General features: G+C 46.3%; 1 protein-coding gene across 1 annotated transcript in view; it reads left to right on the forward strand.

The window, feature by feature from the left end:
- Nucleotides 1–16,814, forward strand: part of LOC132816261 (microtubule-actin cross-linking factor 1, isoforms 6/7-like) — a 69,084-nt gene that overhangs the window by 17,215 nt on the left and 35,055 nt on the right. Inside the window, exons 5-7 of the mRNA XM_060825758.1 lie at nucleotides 735–897; nucleotides 2,755–2,909; nucleotides 3,256–3,330. Coding sequence (XP_060681741.1) covers nucleotides 735–897; nucleotides 2,755–2,909; nucleotides 3,256–3,330 — 393 coding nt within the window. The remainder of the gene's footprint in view (nucleotides 1–734; nucleotides 898–2,754; nucleotides 2,910–3,255; nucleotides 3,331–16,814) is intronic.

Genomic DNA, 16,814 nt, shown 5'->3' on the forward strand with positions numbered 1-16,814 from the left:
AATGACCTCCTGCTGCTCCTATTTTCTAAGTTTGTATCTGGGAACTTGAGGACATTTTATATCTGGGAGGACTACATGAATGAGCCAGCTGCTCTAGCTCAGGGTTTGGACTCAGGGGCTGCTAGAGTCACTCCACAGGATCAGTGCAGATCCTCAGATAGCCAAGAGTTGGTCATTCCATAGGCAGCCACTGCTCAGGAACCAAGTTTCTGATTTATTCTTTATACTGAGGGAGGACATTGTGGAAGGCTCCTCCAGACAAGCAGTCTTGTAATCACACCAGCAACTCCAGTGAATGTTCACTGCAGCCTCTCTAAGGCACTAACGTCTTTCCTGAGAGAAGGAGACCAAATTGGCTCAGAGTATTCCAGGCCTGGTCTAAACAAGCTCCTGTACAATTAAAACAATACTCCATTCCTCCTGGAGTCAAAGCCTCTTGCTATAAAAGCCATTCATCTTTCTCATAACTTGTTGCACCTGCACGCTCACATTCAGTGACTTATCAATAAGGACATCTATGACTCTTAGTACATTTACACTTTCCAACCCCTCAATATTTAGGAAATATTCGGACCTTCTGACCATGAGTGTGTTTAACCCATACCTGCTGACAGCAGGTTTAAGGTGCTGAATGGTCCACTCTCATTTGATTTTAATTGTTTTATGTATAAAAGAAATAAGAAACCAAGTGAATAAATCAGTAAGGAATCATCGATCTATGTTGCAAATTTCAGCTCGAAGCTCTGGAGACCTTCAGCTTTAACACGTGGAGGAAGCGATACATGCAGTGGATTAGCAGCAAGAAATTCCGAATGCTGGACATTTTCCGATATATTGACAAGGATCGAGATGGACGAATCAGTCAGCAGGAGTTTACACAGAGTGTTCTTGACTCCAGTGAGTTTATAATCTGGCTATTTCTCTGTGTCACAGAAATATCAGTTCAAAAGTTTAAATCAGAATTAAAATTGTTACAATACAGAAAGAGGCCATTCAGTCTGTGATGTCTGTACTGGCTCTCTGACCATTTTAATTATGTGCCAATCTCCTGCATTTTCCAAATAATTTTGTACGTTGATTCTAATCAATTAATTATCCAATGTCCCTTTTGAATGCCTCGATTGATCCTGCCACCACCACCACATTTCCTAGCAGCACATTCCGAAGCTTTCTACCTCATCATTTTGCTTCTTTTGTATATTACTTTAAGGCTGTGACTTCTAACTCTTAATCCTTTACATGTGGTGGTTGCGACTCTGACCAGGATGGGGCAGGGTGGCTGAGGGGAGTTGTTAATTTTATTGAATCCCTACATGTGGAAACAGGCCATTTGGCCCAATAAGTTCACACCGACCCTCCGAAGAGAATCCCACCCAGTCCCACTCCTCTAACCTATTACTCTACATTTCCCCTGACTAATGAACCTAACCTACACATCCCTGAACACTACGGGCAATTTAGTATGACCAATCCACCTGACCTGCACATCTTTGGACTGTGGGAGAAAACCGGAGCACCCGGAGGAAACCCACGCAGACACAGGGAGAATGTGCAAACTCCACACAGTCAGTTGCCCGAGATGGGAATTGAACCTGGGTGCCTGGCACTGTGAGGTAGCAGTGCTAACCACTGAGCCATCGCACCACCCTATTACTCCCAAAGTGTCAGTGCCTGATTGAATCACCAGGCTGTCCCGTTGTTTTAATTTATTGTTGCCCGGGACACAAGAGAGACTCTCACTAGGTTTATTAATAACCTATTTATCATGGAAAACTTAGTCTTTAACTAGAGTCAAGACACATTATTAACTACCACTTTGCAAAATTAAACTACATCTCCATTAGTTCCAAATATACATACCTTACACAGACAGGATAAGAGAGGATAACAACTCTGCAGAGAAATTATGGTTAGAGAAAGATACAGAAAGTAACACGTTTTGGATTGTGAGTGAAAACCACAAACATGGTTTGAGGTAATTTTTTTTTCCCATAGTTCTTTCAGTTTCCATTGACATGATCATGTTGCTATTGGCTACAGGGCAATGGAAGATCCTCAGTTCAGGTAGCCGGGCAGTAGTAGAGTAGACTGAGACAGTGAGAGACAGAGTAAGTGAGAGGAATTTCTCTCACACCAGCTTTCTTTTAACTCCCAACAGCTTCCATGTCTGTAGCAAGACAGAAATTACAGTCCAGAGCCTGTTGCTTGGCAGTGGCAGCATCGATCCTATAATTTCTTCCTCAACTTTGTTTGTTAAGACATTAAGGTCATAAATACAATTTTATCTTTTCTTTTAAAGCTTCCTTTGACTTTCAGTCTTTTCATGTCCAAGACATCACACGATAAATGTTCCTGAAGCTGCACTTTATATTCCAGTTTCTCATAGTCCATATAGAAATATATAACAAGTGACATTACCATTATGCCACCCCTCATTCTTGGCTCTGCTGCTTGGCAGTTTTGAACTTTCATTCTTATTAAGTATTCATTTATATTATCATTTAATGCTTAGGAATTATATTTTTCCCTGAGATCCATTGTAAATTCTCTGAAATTCACTCACCCACCCATCAGGTCCCAGATAGAAACTGTAATGGGGCTCCAAGCGTGTGAGAAATTTGAACAATGCGCAGGGTCCCAGGAGGATAAGAGTTCGTAAGATGGACTGAATGGCTTTCTCCTGGGCTTTAACTGTTTTCTGGTTCTGTGGAAAGAAATGGCATGATCCTAAACATCTTCCCTGCACTTGGCCAGAATTCCCCACGAGCTCTGTGGAGATGGAGGCAGTTGCTGCCATTTTTGACCTGAATGGTGATGGATTCATTGATTACTACGAGTTTGCTAATGCACTACACCCGAGCAGAGACCACCATCGGAGAACTGAGGATGAAGACAGGATTGAAGATGAGGTGAGAGACAATGTTTACTTTTCAGGTGGAGTATCTGCGACCTTAGAAACAGCAATAAGCCTTTTTTACTAGGCCTCTTCCAAGCTTAGGCTGTCCTTTAGATTCCTTTCTACTGCCTTTTCTGGGATAGGCCTTTCCCTTAGGCCTCTCACTGAACTTAAAGGCTTCTTTATTCCCTTCCCAGAGCTCAACCATACTCATAGCCATCCCCACCAGCTCAGACGGTTGTGCTCTGGAGTCCTCCCGGAACTTTAATCCCAGGCCTTTCCCTGACTCCAGCCTGTCTGGACTCCTCTCTCTCTCTCAGTATGCTCCATTATTCAGTGCTGAGTCATTTGTCTTGCAGGTTTGCCGCCAGGTTGCTGAATGTAACTGTGCCCAGCGATTCCAGGTGGAACAGATCAGTGCAAACAGATACCGGGTAGGTACTGCTTCCTCCTGGCTCTGTGTACCATTTTATATTGTTCATGAGCTGATTGTAATACTCAACAAGTCAGGTCCTAGAGTGAGAACGGGATTAATAGAGGTGAAGAGATTCTTCACAAGTGAAGATTGAGGGTAGGTAAGAATGTGGATTTGCAGTGATGATCAAACCAGCTGTGATCACGCTGAATGGCAGGGGATTGAGGGGACGAATGGCCCACTCCTGGCTTAGTGTTCATTCGTTTGTAAGTTTTATTTTTCCTTATTGTTTATGACAGTGGTCAAGCACAGAATCTTCACAAGAGGCTCTACTTCACCAAAATAACAAATTTATTGTGCAAAAAGGGTGAAAGTAAAACTATGGGCTGATTCTTACATTAAATTTTGGCAAAGTGCAAGTTGGGTTGAGTTTCTCAGAGGATTTTCACCATGAGTTCAAGTTCTAGTGCATTCTCTTCCTCTATCCAATCAAACTCACCTTAAACTCTCTCCTCCCCGTGTCTCCAAAAGGTCATACAGTTTACCTGTCCGTAGCCACATCCAGTTACAGACAGGCTCTCCGTCAGCAATACTCTGTCCCAATGCCAACCTGACAGTGGTACATTTGTAGATAGACATACAGAAGGTACATATAGAGATATTTGGGCATGATCTAATTGTCATTACAGAAACAGGGCAGCATTGTACACAGGACTGAGAACTGAATATTTAAGAGGGTCTGACATTTAGAATGGGCAGACAAGAAGGAAAAGGAGGTGGATTTGCACTTCTGGTTAGGGACAGGGATCAGTTCATTAAAGACGAGGGTTTCAGATCAGAAGAGCAATGTCTGGAATCTGTTTGGGTGAACTCAGAAGCAGCAAAGAACATTGGACATTGATTGGAGTTATTTATGGGCCACCAAACAGTGGCAGAAGTGTGGGGCGTGGTATTAACCTAGAGACAGGAGAAGCATGTAGCACAGTCCACACGGTTATCCTGGCTAACTTCAATCTGCAAATAGATCGAGTAAATTGACTGAGCACTAACGCAGTAAAGCACATGTTTCTGCAATGGTTTATACATGGTTTGAGAGAAATGTGTTGAGAAGCCAACTGAAGGTCATGCTTATTTGAACAGCTAATTAATAAACTAGTTACAAAACTTTTAGGGATGAGTGATCACAGTATGATCGAGAGTAGCGCAAAATCAACTACATTGCTGTGGTCTGGAGTCACATATTGGCCAGACTGGGTAAGAACATCAGATTTCCTTTTCTAAGGAAACAATGAAGCAGATGGAGCGTTTGGAACAGTTGGTCACCATTAGATTCTTAATTCCATATTTTCTTTATTAAATGCAAATTCTATAATCTTTAAAGCAGGATTCAAAATCCAACATTATCTGGATCTCTGGACTATTGGTCTAGTGAAAAAGGCAAAAGTGAGGACTGCAGATGCTGGAAACCAGAGTTTAGATTAGAGTGGTGCTGGAAAAGCACAGCGTGTCAATCGGCATCCGAGGAGCAGGAAAATCAATGTTTCGGGCAAAAGCCCTTCATCAGGACTGAAGGCAGGGAGCTTCCAGGGTGGAGAGATAAATGGGAGGGGGTGGGGGTGGGGAGAAGGTAGCAAAGAGTATAATAGGTGAATGGGGGTGGGGATGGAGGTGATAGGTCAGAGATGAGGGTGGAGCGGATGGATGGGAAGGGAGATTGACATGTAGGACAGGTGATGGGGATGATGCTGAGCTGGAAGTTTGGAACTGAGGTGAGGTGGGGGGATTGGAAATGAGGAAACTGGTGAAGTCCACATTGATGCCTGGGGTTGAAGTGTTCCGAGGCAAAAGATGAGGCGTTCTTCCTCCAGGCGTCTGGTGGTGAGGGAGTGGCGGTGGAGGAGGCTCCACTGGTTGGTGTCTGCCTGACACATAGGAAGATGGTCGTGGTTGTTGGAGGTCAGTCATCTCAGCTCCAGGATACCTCTGCAGGAGTTTCTCAGGGTAGTGTCTGAGGCCCAATCATCTTCAGCTGCTTCATCAAGATCATAGGACACAAGCATTGCTGACTGGCTGTCCCTAGTTGACCTTGAGAAGGTGGGGGTGAGTGCCTTTATGAGCTGCTGCAGTCCACGTGCTGTGGATTGACCCACAATGCCCTGAGGGCAGGAATTCCAAGATTTTTGACCCAGCGACAGTGAAGGAATGGCAATATATTTCCAAATCAGGAAGGTGGGTGGCTTGGAGGGGCACTTGCAGAGGGTGGTGTTCCCATGTACCTGCTGCCCTAGTCTTCCAGTTGGAAGTGGTTCTGGGTTTGGAAGGTGCTGTCTGAGGATCTTTGGTGAATTTCTTCAGTGCATCTTGTAGACAGTACACACTGCTGCTACTGAGTGTGGGTGGGGAAGGGAGGGGACGGTACACACTGCTGTTACTGAGGGAGTTGGAATGGATTCTTGTGGATGTGGTGCCAATCAAATGGGGCTGCTTTGTCCTGGATGGTGTCAAGCTTCCTGAGTGTTGTTGGAGCTGCCCCCATCCAGGGACAAGTGGGGAGTATTCCATCACTCTCCTGACACGTGACTTATAGATGGTGGACAGGCTCTGGGGAGTCAGGTGGTGAGTTACTCGCAGCAGGATTCCCAGCCTCTGACCTGCTCTTGTAGCCGCTGTGTTTATGAGGTGAGTCCAGTTGAGTTTCTAGTCAATGGTAACGCCCAGGATGTTGACAGTAGGGGATTCGGTGATGGTAATACCGTTGAATGTCAAGTGGTGGTGGTTAGATTGTCTCTCATTCATGGTGGTCATTGCCTGGCAGTTATGTGGTGCAAATACTACTTGTCACTTATCACCCCAAGACTGGATATTGTCCAAATTTGTTGCATTTTAAAGACAACAAAGAATAGGCAATAAATGCTGCTCTGGCCAGTGATAACCGGACGCTATGAATGAATGAAAATTTGAACATGGACTGTTTCAGTAGCTGAGGTTTCCGAATGGTGCTGATGTTGTGGCCATCACGGAAACGTGGATAGATGAGGGACAGGAATGGTTGTTGGAGGTTCCTGGTTACAGATGTTTCAGTAAGATTAGGGAGGGTGGTAAAAAAGGAGGGGGGGGTGGCGTTGCTAATTAGAAATGGTATAACGGCTGCAGAAAGGAAGTTTGAGGGGGATCTGCCTTTGGAGGTAGTATGGGCTGAAGTCAGAAATAGGAAAGGTGCAGTCACCTTGTTGGGTGTTTACTATAGGCCCCCCAATAGCAGCAGAGATGTGGAGGAACAGATTGGGAAACAGATTTTAGAAAGGTGCAGAAGCCACAGGGTCGTAATCATGGGCGACTTCAACTTCCCAAATATTGATTGGAAGCTCTTTAGATCAAGTAGATTGGATGGGGCGATGTTTGTGCAGTGTGTCCAGGAAGCTTTTCTAACTCAGTATGTAGATTGTCCAACCAGAGGGGAGGACATATTGGATTTGGTACTCGGTAATGAACCGGGACAAGTGATGGGCTTGTTAGTGGGTGAACATTTTGGTGATGGTGACCACAATTCTGTGACTTCCACCTTGGTTATGGAGAGAGATAGGTGCGCACAACAGGGTAGATTTTACAACTGGGGGAAGGGAAATTACGATGCTGTAAGACAGGATTTGAGGAGCATAAGCTGGGAGCATAGGCTGTCAGGGAAGGATGTGGTGGAAATGTGGAACTTTTTCAAGGAACAGATGCGACGTGTCCTTAATATGTATGTACCTATCAGGCAGGAAAGAAATGGTCGTGTGAGGGAGCCTTGGTTGACGAGGGAGGTTGAATGTCTAGTAAAGAGGAAGAAGGAGGCTTACATAAGGTTGAGGAAACAGGGTTCAGACAGAGCAGTGGAGGGATACAGGATTGCCAGAAGGGACCTGAAGAAAGGGATTAGGAGAGCTAAGAGAGGGCATGAAAAATCCTTGGCGGATAGGATCAAGGATAACCCCAAGGCATTTTATGCGTATGTGAGAAACATGAGAATGACGAGAACAAGGGTAGGTCCGATCAAGGACAGTAGTGGGAGATTGTGTATTGAGTCGGAAGAGATAGGAGAGGTCTTGAATGAGTACTTTTCTTCAGTATTTACAAATGAGAGGGACCGTATTGTTGAAGAGGAGAGTGTGAAACAGACTGGTAAGCTAGAAGAGATACTTGTTAGGAAGGAAGATGTGTTGGACATTTTGAGCAACTTGAGGATAGACAAGTCCCCCGGGCCTGACGGGATATATCCTAGGATTATGTGGGAAGCAAGAGAGGAAATTGCAGTACCGTTGGCAATGATCTTTTCGTCTTCACTGTCAACGGGGGTAGTACCAGGGGACTGGAGAGTAGCGAATGTTGTGCCCCTGTTCAAAAAAGGGAATAGGGATAACCCCGGGAATTACAGGCCAGTTAGTCTTACTTCTGTGGTAGGCAAAGTAATGGAAAGGGTACTGAGGGATAGGATTTATGAGTATCTGGAAAGACACTGCTTGATTAGGGACAGCCAGCACGGATTTGTGAAGGGTAGGTCTTGCCTTACAAGTCTTATTGAATTCTTTGAGGAGGTGACCAAGCATGTGGATGAGGGTAGAGCAATGGATGTAGTGTACATGGATTTTAGTAAGGCATTTGATAAGGTTCCCCATGGTAGGCTTATGTGGAAAGTCAGGAGGCATGGGATAGAGGGAAATTTGGCCAATTGGATAGAAAACTGGCTAACCGGTCGAAGTCAGAGAGTGGTGGTAGATGGCAAATATTCAGCCTGGAGCCCAGTTACAAGTGGAGTTCGCATGGATCAGTTCTGGGTCCTCTGCTGTTTGTAATTTTTATTAATGGCTTGGATGAGGGAGTCGAAGGGTGGGTCAGTAAATTTGCAGATGATACGAAGATTGGTGGAGTTGTGGACAGTGAGGAGGGCTGTTGTCGGCTGCAAAGGGACTTAGATATGATGCAGAGCTGGGCTGAGGAGTGGCAGATGGAGTTCAACCCTGTCAAGTGTGAGGTTGTCCATTTTGGAAGAACAAATAAGAATGCGGAATACAGGGTTAACAGTAGGGTTCTTAGTCAGGTGGAGGAACAGAGGGATCTTGGGGGTCTATGTACATAGATCTTTGAAAGTTGCCACTCAGGTGGATAGAGCTTGTAAGAAGGCCTATGGTGTATTAGCGTTCATTAGCAGAGGGATTGAATTCAAGAGTCGTGAAGTGATGTTGCAGCTGTACAGGACTTTGGTTAGGCCACATTTGGAGTACTGTGTGCAGTTCTGGTCGCCTCACTTTAGGAAAGATGTGGAAGCTTTGGAGAGGGTGCAGAGAAGATTTACCAGGATGTTGCCTGGAATGGAGAATAGGTCGTACGAGGATAGGTTGAGAGTTCTCGGCCTTTTCTCGTTGGAACGGCGAAAGATGAGGGGTGACTTGATCGAGGTTTATAAGATGATCAGAGGAATAGATAGAGTAGACAGTCAGAAACTTTTTCCCCGGGTACAATAGAGTGTTACAAGGGGTCATAAATTTAAGGTGAAGGCTGGAAGGTATAGGGGAGATGTCAGGGGTGGGTTCTTTACCCAGAGAGTGGTGGGAGCATGGAATGCGCTGCCCGTGGGAGTGGTAGAGTCAGAATCATTGGCGACCTTTAAGAGGCAATTGGATAGGTACATGGATGGGTGCTTAATCTAGGATAGATGTTCGGCACAACATCGTGGGCCGAAGGGCCTGTTCTGTGCTGTATTGTTCTATGTTCTATTGGACAATCATCAGCGAGCATCCCCCCTCCTGACCTTATGACGAAGGGAAGGTCATTGATGAAGCAGCTGAAGATGGTTAGGCCTAGGACACCACGCTGAGGGACTCCTGCAGAGGTGTCCTGGAGCTGAGATGACTGACCTCCCAGAACCACAACCATCTTCCTATGTGTCAGGTAGACTCCAACCCGTGGAGAGTTTGTCCCCTGATACCCATTGATTCCAGTTTTACCAGGGCTCCTTGATGCCACACTCAATCAAAGGAAGTCTTGATGTCAAGAGCTGTCCCTCTCCCCTCCCCTCTGGAATTCAGCTCTTTTGTCCATATTTGACCCAATGAGGTCAGGAGCTGAGTGACCCTGGGGTAACCCAAACTGGGCAGGTCACTGAGCAGGTTATTGCTGAGCAGGTGCCGCTTGGTAGCCCTGTTACTGACACCGTCCATCACGTTACTGATTGTGCACTTTATAAACGTCCCCTTGGTTGTTCAAAACAGATGAAAAATGTGTTGCTGGAAAAGCGCAGCAGGTCAGGCAGCATCCAAGGAGCAGGAGAATCGACGTTTTGGGCATAAGCCCTTCTTCAGGAATGAGGAGGGTGTGCCAAGCAGGCTAAGATAAAAGGTAGGGAGGAGGGACTTGGGGGAGGGGCGTTGGGAATGCGATAGGTGGAAGGGGGTTAAGGTGAGGGTGATAGGCCGGACAGGGGGTGGGGGCGGAGAGGTCGGGAAGAAGATTGCAGGTCAAGAAGGCGGTGCTGAGTCCGAGGGTTGGGACTGAGATAAGGTGGGGGAGGGGAAATGAGGAAGCTGGAAAAATCTGCATTTATCCCTTATGGTTGGAGGATTCCTAGGCGGAAGATGAGGCGCTGTGTTGCCAGGGTCTGGTGATGGAGGAGGCTAAGGACCTGCATGTCCTTAACGGAGTGGGAAGGGGAGTTAGTGTTGAGTCACGGGGCGGTTGGGTTGGTTGGTGTGGGTGTTCTCTGAAACATTCTGTAAGTAGGCAGCCTGTCTCCCCAATGTACAGGAGGCCACATCAGGAGCAGCGGATGCAGGAAATGATGTGTGTGGAGGTGCAGATGAATTTGTGGTGGATATGGAAAGATCCCTTGGGGCCTTGGAGGGAAGCGAGAGGGAGAGGTGTGGGCGCAAGTGTTGCATTTCTTGCGGCTGCAGGGGAAGGTGCCGGGAGTGGAGGTTGGGTTGGTGGGGGGTGTGGACCTGACGAGGGTGTCGCGGAGGGAGTGGTCTCTCTGGAACGCTGATAGGGGAGGGAAGGGAAATACATCCTTAGTGGTGGGGTCTGCAAGAAATGCAAAACTTGCGCCCACACCTCCCCCCTCACTTCCCTCCAAGGCTCCAAGGGATCCTTCCATATCCGTCAGAAATTCACCGCACCTCCACACACAACATTTAGTGCATCTGCTGCACCCGATGTGGCCTCCTATACATCGGGGAGACAGGCCGCCTACTTGCGGAACGTTTCAGGGAACACCTCTGGGACACCCGCACCAACCAATCCAACCACCCCGTGGCTCAACACTTTAACTCCCCCTCCCACTCCACCAAGGACATGCAGGTCCTTGGCCTCCTCCATCGCCAGATCATGGCAACACGATGTCTGGAGGAAGAGCGCCTCATCTTCCGCTTAGGAACCCTCCAACCACACGGGATGAATGCAGATTTCTCCAGCTTCCTCATTTCCTCTTCCCCCACCTTTTCTCAGTCCCAACCCTCGGACTCAGCACCGCCGTCTTGACCTGCAATCTTCTTCCTGACTTCTCCGCCCCCATCCCCTCTCCGGCCTATCACCCTCACCTTAACCTCCTTCCACCTATTGCATTCCCAACGCCCCTCCCCCAAGTCCCTCTTCCCTACCTTTTATCTTAGCCTGTTGGATATACCCTCCTCATTCCTGAAGAAGGTCTCATGCCTGAAACGTCGCATTTCCTGTTCCTTGGATGCTGCCTGACCTGCTGCACTTTTCCAGCAACACGTTTTTCAGCTCTGATCTCCAGCATCTGCAGTCCTCACTTTCTCCTGGTTCAAAAGAGATTCAATCAGGTGATCCCTGGGATGAAGTGAATGTGTTAGCAAGAGTAACTATAAAGAGGTTTAGCCTTTACTAATTCAAGTTTAAAAGATTGAGAAACAATCTTATTGCAACACCAAAACTTCTGAATGGATGCAATGTTGAGCAGTTGTTTCCACTGGTGGGAGAGTCTATAAATAGGGACAGGGTTACAGAATAAGGAAACACTCATTTAAAATGGGGACGGGAAAGAATTTCTTTTGTCAGAGTAGTGAGCTCTGGAATTCTCTACCTCTGGGAGTTGTGGAAGCACGATCACTGAAACTGTTTAAACAGGAGGTGGACAGATTTTTTGAAATAGAGGGGTTGAGGATTATAACCAAAACTGTAGGTTTGTGTTTCATTCCTGGCTCTGTTCTAAAGTGAATGCTCATTTCCTAACCTCCCCACTGTGTTAAACGCTTTAATCATCTCCAACACCTTGACGAGATCACCATTACCTTTTTAAACTTGAGGGAGTTCATTCCGATTGCATAAACAGTGCCTTGGAAGTTCACTTTGAGATGATGCTGTGGAGTTGTTCGGGTATTTGCTTGCAGGTAGTGTGTTGGGTGCACAGTGCAGATCCAAACATTGTTACACAAGATAGCAGCGACTAAAGCTTGGTACAACTAGCAGGTAACACCCACCCAGTTTTGTCTGTCAGTTTGCATTAATTGGTGGAATTGAGCTGATCCTTCCAGCATTCCCAGGATTGAAAACTCACTCCAGGGTCTGAATGGACAAAAAGAAATGTACCCCACCAAAAGGAACAGAACACGAGTGTTTTGTGAGGCCATTGTGTGTGAATCGCACCAGAGACAGTTCATGTCGATGGAGTTGTGAACCTTGCCTTGTGAGAGGTGGTTCAACTTTGGCTAATGTTGTTGATCTATAAGGTAAAAGAGGTGGAGCATGTTATATCTGCACTCAGACAGGACATACTGCAGGGCTCATCCACTGAGGCAATATGCATACAGCTCAAAATAAGATGGTTGTAATCACTTTAATAGCATTATACTATAGACCCCCCCCCCCCTCCCCCCCCCAACAGCCACGAAGACATCGAGGAACAAATATATCAGCATTATGGAAAGATGCAATAACAACAGAGTTGTCATAGTGAGTGACTTTAACTTCTGCAATTTTGACTGGGGGACCCCCTTAGAGCAAGAGGGAAAAATTTGTTAAATGTACCCAAGAGGGTTTCTTGAAACAGTATGTGGACAGTCCCTCTGCACCTTGTATTGGTTAATGAGCCTGGCCAGGTGACTGACCTCTCAATGGGAGACCATTTTGGAAACAATGATCACACCTTCTTAAGGTTGAAGACAGCTACGAATAAGGATAAGTCAGGACCTTATGGGAAGGCACAAAACTAGGGGAGGGCAAATTATCTCAGTATTAGGCCAGAGCTTGGGAATGTTAATTGGGAGGAGCTGCTATCAGACAGGTCTACATTTAGAACATCGAACATAGAAAAGTACAGCACAGATCAGGCCCTTTGGTCCACGATGTTGTGCCGAGAATTAATCCTAATGTAAAATATAATAACAACCTACTCATCCCTCAACTCACTGCTATCCATGTGCATGTCCAGTAGTCGCTTAAATGACCCCAATGACTCTGTTTCCACCACCACAGCTGGCAACACATTCCATACTTTCACAACTCTCTGCATAAAGAACTTTCCTCTGATGTCTCCTTTATACCTTCGTCCTAATAACTTCAAACTATGACCCCTCGTACCAGTCAATCCTGCCCTGGGGAAACGTTTCTGGCTATTGATTCTATCTATTCCTCTCATTACCTTGTATACCTCGATCAGGTCTCCTCTCTTCCTCCTTCTCTCCAGACAGAAACGTCCAAGCTTTTTCAACCTTTCTTCACAAAGCAAGCCCTCCAGTCCAGGCAGCATCCTGCTAAACCTTTTTTGCACCCTCTCCAAAGCCTCTGTATCTTTCCTATAGTAGGGCGACCAGAGCTGGACACAATATTCCAAGTGTGGTCTCACCAGGGACTTGTAGAGCTGCAGCAAAACCTCGTGGTTCTTAAACTCAATCCCCCTGTTAATGAAAGCCTAAACAACATATGCTTTCTTAACAACCCTACCTACTTGGTTGGCAACTTTGAGGGATCTATGTACTTGCACACCCAGATCCCTCTGTTCCTCCACACTGCCAAGACTCCTGCCTTTAATCTTATATTCAGCATTTGAGTTCAACCTTCCAAAATGCATCACTTTGCAGTTATCCAGTTGAGTTCCATCTGCCATTTCTCAGCCCAGCTCTGCATCCTGTCTATGTCACGCTGCAGCCTGGAGTAACCCTCTATACTATCGACAACATCTCCAACCTTTGTGTCATTGGCAAATTTTCTAACCCACCCCTCAACCTTCACGTCCAAGTCACTTATAAAAACTACGAAGGGTAGAGGACCCAAGAACAGACACTGTCCTCCAGGCAGAATATTTTCCATCTACAACCACTCTCTGCCTTCTGTCAGCCAACCAATTCTGAATCCAGATAGCCAAATCTCCCTGTATCCCATACTTCCTGACTTTATGAATGAGCCACCGTGGGGAACCCTATCAAATGTCTTACTAAAGTCCAAGTACACTACATCCACTGCTGTACCGTCGTTGGCCTGTCTTGTCACCTCATCAAATAACTCAATAAGATTTGTGAGGCATGACCTGCCCCTCACAAAGCCTTGCTGACTGCCTTTAATCACACTATGTTTTGCCAAATAGTCATAAATCCCATCCCTCAGAATTCTTTCCACAACTTTTCTGACCACAGTCGTAAGACTGACTAGTCTGTAATTGCCAGGGATTTCCCTATTCGCCTCCTTCCAATCCTCTGGCATGACTCCCGTGGAGAAGGAGAATGCAAATATCCTCACCAGCAGCTTAGCAACCTCCTTTCTCGCTTCCCAGTGCAGCCAAGGATAAATCTGGTCTGGCCCTGGGGACCTATCAATCTCAATGTTTTCCAGAATTTCTAGCACATCAACTTCATCAATCTTGATCTGGCCGAGACTATGTCCCAGCTCCGCTAAGTTTTCATTTACAACAAGTTCCCTTTCCTTGGTGAAAACTGAAGCAAAAACTCATTTAGGGTTTCCCTTTCTGCTCAGACTCCACGCACATGTTCCCTCCGCTATCCCTGATCAGCCGTACATTCACCCTGAGCATTCTCTTATTCCTCATGTAGAGTAAAACACCTTTGGCTTCATAGAACATTTCAGCGCAGTACAGGCCCTTAGGCCCTCGATATTGCGCTGACCTGTCATACCAATCTGAAGCCCATCTAACCTACACTATTCCATGTATGTCCATATGCCTGCCCAATGATGACTTGGTGAATCTACTACCGTTGCAGGCAAAGCATTCCATACCCTTACTACTCTCTGAGTAAAGAAACTACCTCTGACATCTGTCCTATATCTATCACCCCTCAATTTAAAGCTATGCCCCCTCGTGCTCGCCGTCACCATTCTTGAAAAAGGCTCTCCCTGTCCACCCTATCTAACCTTCTGATTATCTTCTATGTCTCTATTAAGTCACCTCTCAACCTTCTTCTCTCTAACGAAAACAGCCTCAAGTCCCTCAGCCTTTCCTCGTAAGACCTTCCCTCCATACCAGGCAACATCCTAGTAGATCTCCTCTGCACCCTTTCCAAAGCTTCCACATCCTTCTTATAATGCGGTGACCAGAGCTGTACGCAATACTCCCAAGTGTGGCTGTACCAGAGCTTTGTACAGCTGCAGCATAACCTCCTGGTTCCGGAACTTGATCCCTCTATTAATAAAAGCTAAAACACTGTCTGCCTTCTTAACAACCCTGTCAACCTGGGTGGCAACTTTCAAGGATCTGTGTACCTGGACACTGAGATCTCTCTGCTCATCTACACTACCAAGAATCTTACCATTAGCCCAGTACTTTGCATTCCGGTTACTCTGACCAAAGTGAATCACCTCACACTTTTCCACATTAAACTCTATTTGCCACCTCTCAGCCCAGCTCTGCAGCTTACCTATATCTTTCTGTAACTTACAACATCCTTTGTCACTATCTACAACTCCACCAACCTTAGTATCATCTGCAAATTTACTAACCCAACCTTCTACACCCTCATCCAGGTCATTTATAAAAATGATGAACAGCAGTGGACCCAACACCGACCCTTGCGGTACACCACTGGTAACTGGACTCTAGGATGAACATTTCCCATCCACCACCACCCTCTGTCTTCTTTCAGCAAGCCAGTTACTGATCCAAACTGCTATATCTCCCACAATCCCATTCCTCCGCATTTTGTACAATAGCCTACTGTGGGGAACCTTATCGAACGCCTTGCTGAAATCCATATACACCACATCAACCGGTTTACCCTCATCTACCTGTTTGGTCACCTTCTCAAAGAACTCAATAAGGTTTGTGAGGCATGACCTACCCTTCACAAAACCATGCTGTCTATCCCTAATCAAATTATTCTTTTCTAGATGAATATAAATCCTATCTCTTATAACCTTTTCCAACACTTTACCAACAACTGAAGTAAGGCTCACTGGTCTATAATTACCAGGGTTGTCTGTACTCCCCTTCTTGAACAGGGGAACCACATTTGCTATCCTCCAGTCTTCTGGCACTATTCCTGTAGACAGTGATGATCTAAAGATCAAAGCCACAGGCTCGGCAATCCCTTCCCTGGCTTCCCAGAGGATTCAAAGTTTGTGAGAAGATTTGTAGCTCGGGTGCTCGTTGTTGTGGTTCTGTTCGCCGAGCTGGGAGTTTGTGTTGCAGACGTTTTGAACCCTGTCTAGGTGACATCCTCAGTGCTTGGGAGCTTCCTGTGAAGTGCTTCCGTGATCTTTCCTCCAGCATTTGTAGTGGTTTGAATCTGCTGCTTCCGGTTGTCAGTTCCAGCTGTCCGCTGCAGTGGCCGGTATATTGGGTCCAGGTCGATGTGCTTATTGATTGAATCTGTGGCTGAGTGCCATACCTCATGGTTCCCAGAGGATCCTAGGATAAATCCCATCAGGCCCAGGGGACTTATCTATTTTCACACTCTGCAGGATTCTCCCTAATCCTTCTTGCCGAGCCTTTCTTGTGTCCCCTCCTGGCTCTCCTCAGTCCATTTCTGAACTCCTTTCTAGCAAGTCTGTAATCCTCTAAAGCTGTGCTAGATCCTTCCTTCCTCCACCTTACATAAGCTGCCTTCTTCCTTTTGATGAGAAGCTCCTCTGTTCTCGTCATCCAAAGTTCCTTAATCTTACCCCTTCTTACCTGTCTCAGAGGAACAAATTCATGCAGCACTCCCAACAACTGCTCCTTAAATGGTCTCCACATGTCTGCTGTGCCCTTTCTGTGGAACAATTGCTCCCAGTCTCCACTTTCCAACTCCTGTCTGATAGCGTCATAATTTCCTTTTCCCCGATTAAATATCTTCCCTTTGTAACTGCTCCTTTCACTCTCCAAGGCTTTGGTAAATGTGAGGCAGTTGTGGTCTCTGTCCCCAAAGTGTTCTCCCACCGCGAGATAATGAGGGAGAAGGTAGGATCACTCAAGGATAAAGGAGGGAACTTGTGCTTGGGAGCAGAGGATGTGAGTGAGACCCTAAATGAGTACTTTGCGTTGATATTCACCCAGCTGGAGGATATGGAGGAGAGTGAGAT

The sequence above is a fragment of the Hemiscyllium ocellatum genome, chromosome 5 (assembly GCF_020745735.1).
Source record: "Hemiscyllium ocellatum isolate sHemOce1 chromosome 5, sHemOce1.pat.X.cur, whole genome shotgun sequence".
Classification (NCBI taxonomy): Eukaryota; Metazoa; Chordata; class Chondrichthyes; order Orectolobiformes; family Hemiscylliidae; genus Hemiscyllium; species Hemiscyllium ocellatum.